Raw genomic sequence first — 16,274 nt, 5'->3', positions numbered from 1 at the left:
ATATATATATATATATATATATTTATAGTATATAAACGGAATTGGTGTTATTTTAATAAAAAGTATGTAGAATGAAAAAGGGATATAAATATTATTTCTCATAAAAAAATTGTATTGATCCATACACTTTTCAATAAGTTATAGCATTATAAAGTTAAAAATGTAAAATATAAAATCGAGAATTTTAGTAGAATAGTTTTAATATGAATAAGAAATTTCATCTAACGAGGGGAAACTATTGTGATGAAACTATTGATATTCATTGAAGTTATTGAATCTAAATGAGATAAAAATCTAATGAGAATTAATACTTTTTGTAAGGTATTTTATAATAAAATAAAATACAAATTCAAGAGTTTTAACACGAAAATAGCATGTTTTTTAATACGGTAGTCATTTTCACCATGAAAACAAAATAAAGTTCGCATTTTCTTTTTCATAATAGATTACATTACATAAGCTTTAATTTAAGATATATAAAAAGGTGTCAGTATTTCCTGAACATTTTCAAAAGATAAGTTAAAAATGTTCTACTTTCTATTTGCAATTTTTTAGTTTTAAACCCTCCCTGTTTAAAGCAAATTTCGATTTTAAAAAAAAGTACGTCGAATGAAAGATTTATATAAATACTAATTCTCATTAAAAAATTGTATTTATCCATACATTTTTCAAAAAGTTATAGCATAATAAAGTTAAAAATGTAAAATACAAAATCGAGAATTTTCACACAATAATAGCATTTGGTAGCCATTCTCACCATAAAGACAAAATAAAGTTGAAAAAGTTAATTTTTTGTGAAAAAAATATCATTTTAAATTCTTCCCTATGGGCAGGTAAATGGGCGAATTAAAAAAACTGACACACACAAAAAAAATTAAAACACATCACAGTAAAATAATACTATTTCAGCTTCGTATTGAAGCTAAATATCATATTTGTGACGTTTTTTTCATCAAAATGTTTAAAAAAGTTTTCTCTAAAAACTATAATTTGATTTAGATTTAAAGAACGCAGACGTACCAGAACATTTTTGAAAATTGAAAATAAAGTTTTTAGTTTTATAAAAATGATAATTTTTTATACTAACGTTCGATTTGACATAGTAGAATAATTATTTTTTTATTTATTTTTTAATAAATATGGAGTACATTTCAAATACTTTATAATTGACATAGGTCAAATGATGTCAGACAACATTTTACATAAATTTTTCAAAAAAGTAATCTTTTTCCAATACTTCCTGTATTCGGGTTTTACATTATATTTTCATAAAAAGTATACCGAAATAATGCTTATTTTAATCTATAGTATACTCTATACAGGCACGTAGCCAGAAAATGTTTATTGGAGGGGCCAACAATTTTGGGCCTTTGTATCATTTTCCATAATTCGTTTCCCATGAAAAGCTTGTGGGGGTCTCCCTCCACTCCTCCTTAGACAGTATCCCATACTATGAATCTTACAAGTTCAAAATTTTACCATTGGTTGGTTAAAAATATATTGTTTTCGTATAAAGTATACCAATTATTACAGTATTATAAAAAATGAATGATGTGAACATCATTATTATTATCATTATTACGTCTAGAACGTTATCTTTTTCAAATAACGTTTTCTATGAATATAAAAATGAAAATACAGCCATAATAATAACTGTATTACCCAATAGTAATCACAAATTAATAATAATTTCAATGTATATAAGGCCTAGCACGTTTTTGATAATTCGTAAAAATAATTGAATTCTAAATTTGAGGAGGCAGGCCCTGGGCCACATTAAATCTAAGGGGGGCAGGCCCACCCTTATCTACGTGCCTGACTATATAACATTTTCATTAGGAACTATGATTTAAAAAAAATTATCATTTTTAAAATGAAGAAAAAAAAATTTAAAAACTTACATTTTTTATTGTAACGTAATATTGAGATGTTTTCTTGAGTTTTTAAAATTGACGTGATTTTTTCAATTATCGACGACAATAGGTTAATTTTAATTAAAATAGGATTCTATTGACGCATGGACAAACAAATTATGTCCATCGAGAGCGGAGAATTAACATAGACAGACATAAATAAAAACACATCATGGAAAAATCAATACTCTCTCAGCTGTCTTAGTAATCTAAAATATTTAATATATATTAACTCTTTTTTAAATAACTATAAAAATTATTTAAAAAATAGTAACATATAATATTCACTGGATGAAAAGTTATTATTGGTGTCAGTATATTTTGAACACCTAATATAGATTTTCCCATTTGTATAACTATAATATACTAACTATAGTTATTTGAAATATTTAAAATCTAAAAACCACTAATATTTACTAAGATTGCAAAAGTAAATCATATCTACGGAGCATTTAATTAACATACATAGATAAGATAATACAAAATGTCTAATACATTATATATGTTATACTATAAAATTGATTGATTTAATAAATAAATAAATAAATAAAATATGAAGATAAAAATATAGTAGTTATTATATTTTGTCATTTAATATTGATGACAAAAATAAAAATACTTGTCATTCGTATCTAAGTTCTTTTTTTTTCTACAGAAACACAATGAATTATTCAAACGACATTTTATACCAGTGTCACCAGATTGGCAAGATATGAAGACTAAAGATTTTATGCCTCCAGGCAAAAACGTGAAGAAATACCTATTTAAAACACAAATTAAAAATTTCTTGTTTAAGAATGTTAGCGAAGATCGCATTTCCAATGATTATAATTGTAGCTTTTACAAATCAATAAGTTACTTGATAATTGGAGACAAAGAATTTTATAAGAACATACGTGATTGTATTTACGAGGTAATTTTGAAAAATTAACAATCTTGATTAAGAATTATATACTATATTCGAATTCATTTTTAGAAATTAAAATAATTTTTAAAATACTTTTTTTAAAGTATTTTATAAATGGTTTAAAATGTTCAGCGTATTCAATTTTGAATATTTTTTATTTTATTAATTAATAAGAACAAGAAAATTAAATATATTTTAATACTCAGTTATTTCTATATTTAACCTAATATAATCAACAATTATTACATTTTTAATATTAATTCTCTATATGTATTAATTTAGATAGATATCATGAAGTGACTTAATATTTTCTAAAAGGGAAAAATTTATCTTTTAATTGAAAAATTAAAAATTGTTTGTTTTTATAAACAAATATACTGGTCTACAAGGAATGTTCACCAAAATATACTTTTCTAAACCTATTTTAACGATGATTTCAAATCTACAATTAGAATTTCGCATATGACCTACATAATAACAAAATTTTTCAAATTAATACAAAAAATATATGTATGATTATTAGGTTACGTATGAATAATCAATAAATATATTTTGATTAAAAAAAAAATTGAAAAAGTTCAACTTTCTAAACGCATTTTTAAGTTTTGAACCACCTCTGTATAAAAGGAATGGGTTCAATTTATAAAAAAAAGTATGTCGAATAAAAGAAGTATATAAATAGTACGTATAAAAAAAAAATTGTATTGATTCATACATTTTTCAAAAAGTTATGAAAATATAAAGTTAAAAATGTAAAATATAAAATCGAGAATTTTAACACAAAAATAGCATACGGTAGCCATTTTCATTGTGAAGACAAAGTAAAGTCCGACTTTAAATCAATTTTAAATATTAAATTTTGTTTGATATTTCCCCTATTTACAGACAACGAGGGTGATTTTTTTAGTTTTAAGGGTAATTTCTTCAACTATATAAGATTTGTAATCTTTTGACATATCGTTGAAAATAATCGGCCCGGTGAGAGCTGAGAAAAAGTGCAAACAGTTACCAAAAATAAAAATAAAAACACATCAAAAGAAAATTAATATCTTCTCAGCTTCTTATCGATTATTAGTTATTTGTAAATTTTTGATAACCTTTCGTACCATTTGCACCAGTAAAACTGCCGCACACAAATTCGCATAAATGACATAGATAACATGTTGACCGTGTTTATCAGTGCTGTGTAAATAAAATGCACTTCAGTATGCGCAAATGGAACTGCCCGAATATATATTTATAATATATAAACGGAAATGGTTTAATTTAAAAAAAAAGTATTTCGAATGAAAGTGGTATATAAATAGTATTTATCATAAAAAAATTGTATTGATCCGTACATTTTTCAAAAAGTTATAGCGTTATAAATTTAAAAATATAAAACAGAATTTTTTACAAAAAAAGTATTTTTGTTATTAACATTGATGGCCGTTTTCACCACGAAAACAAAATAAAGGCCGACATTTTTTTTCCATATTAATGTGTATTACATTAGTTTTATTTTAAAATATATATAAAAGCGTCAGTAATTCCGGAACACTTAAGTTAAAGTTAAGTTGAAAAAGTTAATTTTTTGTGAAACTGTCATTTTGAATCCTCTCTTGTGGTCAGGTAAAAGGTCAGATTTATAAAAAAATAATTATATTGATTTAGTCATTTTTAAAAAAATTATAAATTCATTGTGTACATAATTGTTTTGCATATACATTATAAAATGAGTTTTATAAATATCTTATCAAAACCTATATTAATATCAATCTCAATGACAAATATCAGTATTTGAAAATATCGATTTCGGTTCCAATATAAAAAAACAATATTTAAAAATATCAGTGTTGATATTTCTTTGGTGATTACTATTGAATTGAATATTTATTAAAAATATATTTTAACAACGGTTTCAAATCCTGGTACATATTTAAATTATTTTTAACATAAATTAAATTAAATTAAAATGTAATAAAATTATGGTTAAAGTATTAAAATGCTTAAAAATATCTTTTTTATTGTTTTCACAGTCTATGTATGAATCTAAATCAATTACAATGCTTTTGAAAAATAGGGAGTCTCGTAATAACTATATAGAAATATTAAAACGATATAGTAAGTTCTATTTTTAATAAATAGTTTTATAAAATATTAAATAAGTTTGATTAATTATATTTTAATTTCTGAGTTACTTAAATTATTATAAAAAATTAATATTAAATCTCACTTTAACAATATATTATTAATATTCAACAAAATTTTCCATCAAAAAAGTTATACTTGCATTTAAAAATGAATTTTAGTTACAGTATCCTTTAATAACTCACAAAAAGTATTAACTCGGTGCAATAATAATGAAAAACCGCAATATGTAAAAAATTCTTCTGATTGATTGGAAAGAAAACAATTTCGAGATACTGTAAATCATATTATACAAATTCTTGCGATAGATTAGCTGAAAAGATTTTTAGGTCTTATTTTGCTTCAAGATGTTTTATGATTTATTCATGTATTTTTGATAAAATAAATTGTCTTTTAAGCTTCATAACATTTGTTTTCCTCTACAATTTTTCCAAATAGTATGTTCCACTGAAAAACATACTATCTGTTATTTAATCTGTATTAGTTATTTTTTATAAATCTTAAGAATATTGTCCACAATTTTTTCCGGAAAATTGTATACCAGTATACTCTTCATAGATTGATGAAAAAGTGTACCACTGATGATATTTTCAACACTGATTGACTTTACGGTGACTATATTTAACATATCTACTTATTTTATGTAGTAGAACTTGTCTTAAATACCAGATAATTAAAATTTATAAAAGCAAAAATTCTTTTGGTCTTTTAAAGCTTTTATTTACTTAAATTTGAAAAAATGTGTTACGTCATTATTTTGTAATGTAGTTCTAAAAATTTGTAAATGTAACACTGTACAAAAACAAATTTAATTAAGAAAATGACTAAACGATAACAATTTAGGTCCAGATTATTTCTTTTACTAGGCATTTATTATACACGCTCCTCTTCTTGCCTTCAATTTAATTTATGCGGGGTGTTCAATAAGTAAGAAAACGGGTTTCTGTTGTTCTCGTTGTTTGTAACAATTAATCTGTTTCCTTACTCCGTAACTTTAATAATTCTCTAAATAATATAATTTTTTAATGCAATTCATTTTAACATGTACTTTTTAATAATAGTATATATAATAAGTATAGTAATTTTAAATATTTTAGAACAAGACGCTGATACTCCTGAAATATTTGCTACTGCTGAACTTTTAAATACATCAATTTATATATACCACACAGAAGAAAGAGATTGGGATTTTGTAAGCAAAAATGGTCCAGAAGGCGTAGAAGAGATTGAACCTTGTATATATTTAGCTTACGGAGGATGTGACAGAAAATTGTATAGCGTTGTGTATAATGTATCAAAACAGGAATATAAACCTGAAAAACTTGAAAGTTTATTTGAAAAATTTTTAAAAAAAATAAATGTTTTAGAATAACAATTGTGCTATACTAAAAATTAACATGATATAATTTTCATTTTACTATTTATAAATGTCTACAACTAGTTAAGTAATGTTTGTTACGTATAAATCACATTAAAAATTAATTGTACTAATGTAGTGTTTTTACTATATGTAATTATCTTAATTTATAAATCATATTCTACCCAATCATGTGTCATAGAAGCACCTTATTTTTCAGTAGGCTCTAAATTTAGATTCTAGTGAGTTGATTATTAACCAAGCTACTATTCACTGATGTAAACTTCTAAGGACCGAACACGCACAAAAAATTTTTGAGAAGATTCATGAAAAAATATTAGATCAGTTACTGTTAATTTCGATGGTATTCTCGATTTTTCCCGGAATAATTCAACTTCTTTAATAACCAATTGAGCACTGGGTTCGCAAGTTTAATTTTACTCTTCTCATACTGTAAAAAAGTGCCCTTAATACTTGAATATTTGATGGCAACTTTGATCCGACAATTTGATTTTCATCATAATTAATTAAGTAAATTTTGTTTCTTAATTTGGTGTCCATTATTAAAAGAACCCAGTACAGGGGGGTCGCGGCACAGTGGTGATGTGCATAGTTGGATCAAGTTGTAATGGTACAGTTTAGACGAAAAGTTGTAAATGTACTATTATTGTATGATTACTCGTATTATTGTATAATATGCGGCAACATCGTGTGGGACTTTTGCATTCGCGTTATGTGGTGGCGGCGCTGGAAAAATGTTGTCGTGCCTAACACAGTGATAAGAAGATAATATAGTTGGTTGGTTATGTTTTAAAAAAAATGAAATAAAATACGAAATGATATCTGATTGTTAAAAAATGAACACGTTGTTTGTTTCATTCTCTCTAAATAAAAATTAACTAGTAACAATAAGATTTAATTCATGATGAATTTAAATGGAAATATCAACAAACAATGTTTGAGAGAACAGCGAATAAATACACACAAATGTCAACTATATTAGAACTCCTACATCAACGAACAATTCATCACCAATACAACTGAAATTAAGGTTAGAAATATCAATACCACTAATCGTACACATACTAAATAGTACATAGAAATGAATATGTTTTATTGTTGTATATATTGATATTTATATATATTTTTAAATTGTTGTTTAATACAGAAACGAATAAATACTTCTAAATGTTAACAAATTGTAATCAAAACCAATTATTTTAATTTGTAAAATAAATTAAATACCATTTCAAAGTATAATGATATCTGACAGTGATTAAAATTATTATCAAAAAAAAAAACGCTTTGATGCAATAGTAGATTGTAAATACAAATTTAAATTAAATTAACGTAAATTTTCAATGTTATTAAACTTCCTAGTCTATATTTAACAAAACGATAGTACAGTTGGATGGCGGTACAGGTCGGCATGGAATAGTTGGGACAAGTATAGATTATTAACAGACAGTGATTAAAATCACAATCATAAGAAACGCTTCGATGCAAATCTATATATAGTGTTTAATTTTAAAAAATTGGTGTATTATTCCAAAAGTTACATTATCTGCTAGTTCCTTATTAATATCCTGATTAAGATACAGTATGTCGAATGAAAAAGGGATTATCCCAATAACAGTAAAATAGTGTTATCATAATAATCGCAAGGATTTCGACATATTCTTTAGTTCGGTATATAATGACAGAACTAAGTCCACATTTTATACAAACAGCTTGATGTAAAAAAATTCCCAGACCAGATTAAAATCGTAATATTAATGATTGATTTTTAAACCACTTTTGCGCTGTATAATGTACATATTCGTAGGAAAGAATTAGATTTAGAAAATATTTTACAAAACAATATTTGTACATCATTTTAAAATCTAAATTTTATAATTTATATAGATTGTGTAAAAATTTGTCGATTACGCTAATAAAGACTGAATTATACAAAAAATTAGAATCGGGAAAAATCGGCGTATTTACATGTTTTATTAATTATTCAATTAAATATGTAATATAGATTAAAAAATAATATAACATATTTTGTAGGAAATACGTTTTTCATCAAATTTTAATCCGTAAATTTTTTTGATTCAAGTAAAATTTAACAAGTTATACATAAAAAACTAATTTTTACCCCTATTTATTAAATTTTAACCCTCCTGCGGCACGGGAAAAAATCATTGAACAATCACGGAACTTCACAAAATGTATTTTTTTAACCTATAGAACAATTCTAGGGAGCGTCCGGGCAAAAAAATTTTTGAAAAATAAGAACTACCCTAATGTGCACGCTTATTAATTATAGTTCTTGTTAAAAACTCATGTTTAGCATGATTTGATGTAATTTTTAAAAATCTAAACTTTAAGTATTAGTTTGCTAAGAAATACTTTTCAAACTTCTTATTTAAATACTCTAAAAGTACTACTTAAGTGCAATAAACTTATAAAACAACCATTTTTTCAACAATAGACCATATTTTATTCCTCTCAATATATTGAGTTATGCAAAATTTTCTGTATTTACTTGTTAAGCTTAACAGTTTTTATAGACCTTTAAATATGAGTTTGGTGGGCAATTTTCATAAAAAGAGCAGAACTTTTCACTGTAAATTATTATTGGGTTAGTCTCACAATTATGTAGTTGCTATCATTGGTAGATAAGTTTGTCAGGATGCTAAAAGTATCAGCCTTTGTTTTTACATAGCAAAAATCTTCAAAATTTTAACTAAAAAAATGAAATTAATTGAATTTAATAAAAAAAAAAATGACCTATGTAGATAAGGACCACCCTAGTGCACATGTATGAGTTCTATTAGATAACAAAGTATACCGTAAAAGGTTTTTATGGTAGCTAGCATGTGATTGATTTTGAAAAAAAATGAATTCGTCATTTTTCCCCGTCTCCCGTTCAAAAAAATAAATTCATTGCAAAAAAAAATTTGTTTAAAAAATGTTTTTATATTGTTCGATTTTAAACATGTTACTGCTGTTTATAGTTTAGAGGCGATCAGAAAAAAAGCATACTATATTTAAAAAGACGGAATATTTGTTGGATCATAAATTGGTAAGTCCTAAAGGTTTGAAACATCATGAGAGGGGGTACACTGTACAGTTATCGTATTTCTATAAACTGGTAGTATTTATGGATATATGACATTAAAATAATTTTGTGTTTTAAAAATAAGTACGATTTTTCTGGTTGTCCATAAATTTGTACAGCTGTAAATTGTTGAAAATCAAATAATATAAAAAGAAATTTTAAACATAAAATTTTTTTTTTCATTTGAATAAATCTGATGATATAGATAAAATTTGGGTTGTAATTTGAAAATCGAATGCTGATACGAGTTATAGTATAAGAGATGGTAGTGGAAAATTAATTTTTCGTGTAAAGCAGCTTAGCACAAAACCATCATTGTTAAAGAATAAATTAATAATGATTAACCTTAATATTTTTGAAGATATTTCGTGTGATTAGGAATCATCATATAATCAGTTTTACATCCTTTTATAACCCAAACTTAACCTGCTATGAAGTGTGGTTGCCCTCTTTCACATGTTAAGGAGTCAAAGATGTTTCTTGGCTAAGCAAATCATGAATGGAACAGATATTATGGTCGGTTTGCACCAGAGACCAGATAACACCAAGGAGTAAATCAAAAGAAAAATCTAATTGGCACCTTAAAGATCGAACCCAGGATCCTATTCCCCAAAACATATGTTTCTATCCACTAGGCCAGACCGACCCTCAGGAATCACCAAGAAATTAATACATTTTAGTTTCGATGCGAAGCTGAGAAGGTATTAATTTTACTATGATGTGTTTTTTTTTTTGTGTCTGTTACCACTTTTCTCAGCTATCACTGGAACGATATCTTTCAACAATACGTCAAAAGGTCAAAAATCGTATCTTGTCGAAGACATTACAATCCAAAATTGAAAAAATTTCCCTCATTCCCCATAAATGGAGAAAATCGCCAAAAAAAAAATAAAAATTTAAAAATCACTAATTTTCGAAATTTTTTTATTTTTTTTTTTTTACTAACTGCCATAACTTTTTTAAAATGACAAAATCAATATAATTTTTTTTATATAGATACATAATGTCTTTACTTATTATTTGATATATTTTAGCTTCGATGCGAAGCTGAGAAGGTATTAATTTTACTATGATGTGTTTTTTTTCTTTATTTTTTTTTGTGTCTGTGAACGCTCAATCTCAGCTCTCGCTGGACCGATTTTGATGAACAATATGTCAAAAGATCACAAATCGTATCTAGTCGAAGACATTACCCTCAAAAATTGAAAAAAATTCCCTNTCAGCTCTCGCTGGACCGATTTTGATGAACAATATGTCAAAAGATCACAAATCGTATCTAGTCGAAGACATTACTCTCAAAAATAGAAAAAAATTCCCTGGTTTCCCGTAAACGTGGGAAATCCCCCAAAAAATTATAAATTTAAAAATCGCTAATTTTCAACATTTCTGCAATTTTTTTTACTTAAAATTACCATAACAATTTTAAAAATGATCGAATCAATATAATATTTTTTTTTATAGATACTAAGGTATTCACCTATCATTTTATGTATTTTTGTGAACATTTGACCCTTTACAAAATTATTATTTTTTTATAATAAATTTTTATATGACCCTTTTATCTGACACGCTTTTTTTGTAAATCGGATCATACCCTTTTATACAAGGGGTGTCAAAACTTTAAACATGCGTATTGAAACTAGGTCATTTTCAATTTAATTTTTGAAAGTATTCCGGAAATACTGAACTTTTATATATATCTAAATTAAAGCTTATGTAGTACACTTTAATTTGAAAAAAAAAAAATTTGACCTTTGGATTTGTCTTCATTGGTAAAAATGACTACCGTATTCAAAAATATGCAATTTTTGTGTGTAAAATTCTGGGATTTTTATTTAATTTTATTTTAAAATACCTGACAAGAGCAGTACAGATTTTCATAAATATTATATAAATAAAAAATTGATATAGCATAGAAAGTTAAACTTCTTAAATTTTTTTGCTTTTTGAAGTCGATAAAAATAATTTTGATATTTGAACTAGTTTAAATTGCCAATTTTTTCAGCCGACTGTAGCAATGTACGGTTTCCAAGTTGGTAAAACTTGTGTCTTCCGCGTTTGTAGTACAAGATTCTAACCCCCGCGAATGGCAATTAACTTTTTTGCATTTTTTCTTAATTCTTTTTAAGTTAGTATAAATTTTCAACTGTTTTTATTTTTATCTCATTTAGATTCAATGACTTCAATAAAGAACAAGGATCCCATCACTGTAATCGCCATTTGCGAGAAAAAAAATTTTATTCATATTAAAATTATTTTACTATATTTTATGTTTTAGCTTCGATGCAAAGCTGAGAAGTTATTTTTTTGTGACTATCATTTATTTTTTCTGCTCTAACTTGACCTACTTTTTTCAACGATACGTCATATGACTACAATTCGTATCTAGTTGAAAACATTATCCTCAAAAATTAAAAAAAAATTCTTATTTATCAATTAAACAGTTATTTATTCCATGTTCTTCATAAAGACAATTAAAATCATTCATTTCTAATGTTTTCAAAGGATTTATTGACGAATCAAGTTTGATATAATAGGTTTCAACTACAAAATTAAATCATTTTACTTTGTAATTTAATTATTTTTTTACTCTGTGTGTGCTACTACTAGACTATAATATTACAAATTTTTTGATAACATGTTGCTATATAAATAATTTCTAAAAAAAATGATTGTTAGTTTCTCCTGAATTAATATTGGATTTTTACAATCATAATCGAATTTTATTACACGCTCAATTGAGTAAATCTTTTTAACAACTTTGTTTTGATTGGTTCATTTAGTTAAAGTGAATCATTAAAATTAATTAAGTTCTGAATATTTCAATTGCAGAATCTTTTCAAACACCAAAAGTTGCTAGGAAATTATTACTATTACTTCTATTTAAGTTATCTATTACGATAAAAATGCAAAAAAATATTAAGCTTTTCTGATAAATTTACAGTAAATAGTAATTATAAAACTTTCTAACTGCATATTAATCTTAACTATACAATTTTTTTAATTCTCATAAATTTTTCTATTTAATGATGTCAATTACAAACTTGCCAATTGAGCTAAAAGTTATGGTAAAATAAATTATTTTTTTTTTATTATAAACAATTACAAAAATAAACTTTAAACAATTAAAAAAATAAGTTAAATATGTCATTTTCCTTATTTTGAAAATATTAATAATCAAAATCAGTATTAATTTAAAACAATTTTTTTTTGTTCTTAATTATTTTTTTTTATATGTAAATAATATTATTATAAATATATTAAAACTTAGAAGTGATAGAAAAAGTCTAATTGCACATTTGAAAATATCGCGAAAAGTTGATTTAGAAAATTACATTATTGTTTCTTATGAAAGTTCCTTGTAATCCAGTGTATAAAACTTATAACTTTGTTAACTGTTATAACTTTATCAATAATGACTAAATCAGTATAATTTTTTTTTTATTTAGATACATGTCTTTACCTATCATTTGGTTTTTTTTTTATAAATCTAACCCTTTACCTTCCCACAAGAGGGATTCAAAATGATAACTTTTTTTTTTTAGTTAAAGTAAATCATTAAAATTAATTCAGTTCTACTAATCAGGATATAATTAAAGAAATAAGAATTGATGTTGCTTTTGGAATAATCCACCAATTTCTCTAAATGAAACACTATCAGATTTGCATTGAAGCGTTTCTTATGATAGTGATTTTAATCACTGTCAGATATCATCTATACTTGTCCCATCTATGCCTCGTCCACATCGTGCTACCGTTTTTTTTTTTTTTATAAATGTAATCCTTTACCTGCTCACAGGGGGAATTCAAATGGACAACTTTTGAAAGTTTTCCAGAAATACAGACACTTTTATATATAACATAAATTAAAGATTATGTAATAAACATTATTAGGAAACAAAAATCCCGGGCTTTATTTTATTTTAATGGTGAAAGCGGACATCAAAGTTAATAAAAAAAATACATTTTTTGTAAAAAAATTCTGTTTTATATTTTTAACTTTATAACGCTATAACTTTTTGAAAAATATACGGTTCAATTAATTTTTTTTATGATAAATACTATTTATATACCACTTACATTCGACATACTTTTTTTTTAAATAAAACCAATTCCGTTTATATATTTATATATTATAAATATATATATTCATATATTACACTTAAAAAATCATAAAACTTGTAATCAGGATATAAATAAGGAAATAGGAGATAATGTAGCTTTTAGAATAATCAACCAATTTTAAAATAAAACACTATATACAGATTTGTATCGAAGTGCCTTTTATGATAGTGATTTTAACCACTGTCAGATATCATTATAATTGACCCAACTTTGCCATGTCCTCACTGTGCTGGGTTTTTTGTAATTACATTTAATTTTTTTATCCACAAATATAGAACACGGACACATTTTTTAAAAACCAACGTGTTTGTTTTTAGTTTTATGGTGAAAATTTATTTGAATCAAGCACATATTGTTACTACAAAGTCAAAATAAACTTGATTTATTAGTATACACTACTACTATTTAACTGATTTGAAAAAATTGATAATAAAAAAATAATAAATTCATCAAAGTTACTGACATCTGTAGACTCTTATTTATCATTTTAGTGAAAATATATATTAGAAAAAATCCTGATTATGAAATAAATGATAATTGTGATTAACATATTTATTTATTATGATTCAATGGGGAATAATTTTAGGCATTATGTCCTGTATATAAATTGTGATCAACTGACAACCCTTATAATTTTAATATACATTTTTAAAAATAAATACCTTTTTTAAATAATTTTTTAACCTCATTTTTGTTTATATGTACATACATTACCTACCTTTTTAAAATTACATATACATACATACTAATTTTTATTGCACATTTCATATTTTATTTATAATAAACACAGGAATTAATATACAGACATACAGTACTGTTTTAAAATTTTTTTTTGGATAACTCGAACTTTTACTCCGGTCCTTTCAACTTCGAGTTAACCAAGTTCGACTGTAATTATCATGTTGTTGAAATCATTTTTTAAATTATTATTACCTTCTTAGACTACTAGATATATTTTAATATTATATGACTATTAGGGATATTATGTTGACCATTCCTTGCAGTCTTTTTGTAACTTCCTCAGTCCAGATCGAGGTGGTAATCGAATCTTGAAGTTTTGACATGATGTGGCGATAAATACGAGATAATATAAGAATCAGTGTATAAAAATAATTTTCAATTAATTATAATTAAATAATTAAATTATTAGTGTAATCCTGTAATACACAAAAAAGAAAAGAAATAAGAGAGTTAAAAGAGAATAAAATAGTTATAAAAAAAAAAATGTTTATAATACAACAAAAGAAAATAAAGTTAAATAGGAATATGATAAATAAAAAATTTAATGTAAAATATAATAAAATAATATAGTATAAAATATGATGGAATAATATGTGGTTAACTATGGCAGAATATGTAAGGGTATAAATGTTATAAATTAAAAAAGGGGTTTGTTTTAAAAAGGTGAGCAAACGGTGGTTGAACACATAAAAGTAATGGTTAAATAAATATCGGGGTTAAATAATATTAAATAAATTATGTTAAACATCCCTTAAAAAAATTTATAATTTATCTTGATGGTTTATTGCACAATAGATTGTTTGTGGTCTTAAATAGAACATGTACTTACCTTATATCCTATGTAATATAACGATACTCCAGCATTGATTCTGAATTTCACACTGTGTTTCACACACTATACACTACACGTTGTATAGTCAATATGACTGTTTAGAAAAACGATTTAATATTTTCTTATTTATATCCTGATTACAAGTTTTATAATATATAAACGTAGTATAAGAATAGATATTTAATAAATTTGTTCAACTTTGACGGCCATTTGCACAACAAAGATAGGTCGTGGGACAAATTCTTTTTTAAATTTATAGTACATAAAATAACCTTTAATTTAACATATATTTTAAGGACGCAATATTTCAGGAACATCTTCATAGTTTAGTTGAAAAAATTGACTTTTGTAAAAAAAGTTGCTATTTTCAATCTCTCACTGTGAGATATTATTGTTTTGTGTAAAATCATTGACGAACACAAAATAATTCAGTATAAAGTCTATGGGTTTTCGGGCAGTTCCATTTGCGCGTACTGAAGTGCACTATATTTACACAACACTGATAAACTCAGTCAACATATTGTCTATGTCATTTGTGCAAAGTCAAAGGCAGCGATCATAAAAACAGCTTCTTTATGCCACCAAAATTCTGTACGGCACTTTTACTAGCGCAAATGGTACGAAAGGTTTTCAAAAATTTACAAATAACTAATAATCGATAAGAAGCTGAGAAGGCATTAATTTTACTTTAATGTGTTTCTTTTTTTTTTTTTTGTAACTGTTTCCACTTTTTCTCAGCTCTGACTGGGTCGATTATTTTCAACGATATGTCAAAAGATTACAAATCGTATATAGTTGAAGAAATTACCCTTAAAACTTAAAAAATCACCCTCGTTGTCTGTAAATATGGGAAATATCCAAAAAAATATAATTTATAAATCTGATAAATTTTGACATTTTTTGTACTTAACCCTGTCATTACTTTTTGAAAAATAATCAAAACAAATTTTTTTTTATATTGATATGTATTTCCCTTTCATTTAATATAAATTCTTTCAAAATTAAAAGTAAAAAAAATCAAAATTTATCAAACTTCAAAATGCTGAATAGACGTAAATATTGAATTAAAATAAGAGTTTTTTGGTATCAAAGTTTTTATTTAAAACTTATCTATAAACTGGATATCTTTAAAAAAAATTATTTTTAAAATATGTTTTTTGTAA

At 24.7% G+C, this 16,274-nt stretch overlaps 1 protein-coding gene across 1 annotated transcript in view; it reads left to right on the top strand.

The window, feature by feature from the left end:
* The window catches only part of LOC126903942 (uncharacterized), a 16,652-nt gene extending 10,211 nt beyond the window's left edge, over window positions 1–6,441 (top strand). Inside the window, exons 5-7 of the mRNA XM_050682533.1 lie at window positions 2,569–2,826; window positions 4,839–4,923; window positions 6,048–6,441. Of these exons, the coding sequence (XP_050538490.1) occupies window positions 2,569–2,826; window positions 4,839–4,923; window positions 6,048–6,322 (618 nt within the window). The 3' untranslated portion in view covers window positions 6,323–6,441. The remainder of the gene's footprint in view (window positions 1–2,568; window positions 2,827–4,838; window positions 4,924–6,047) is intronic.
* Window positions 6,442–16,274: the final 9,833 nt, after the last annotated feature.

The sequence above is a fragment of the Daktulosphaira vitifoliae genome, unplaced genomic scaffold (assembly GCF_025091365.1).
Source record: "Daktulosphaira vitifoliae isolate Bord-2020 unplaced genomic scaffold, ASM2509136v1 Scaffold_1, whole genome shotgun sequence".
In the NCBI taxonomy this organism is placed as follows: Eukaryota; Metazoa; Arthropoda; class Insecta; order Hemiptera; family Phylloxeridae; genus Daktulosphaira; species Daktulosphaira vitifoliae.
This window is presented reverse-complemented; position numbering and strand designations above follow the sequence as displayed.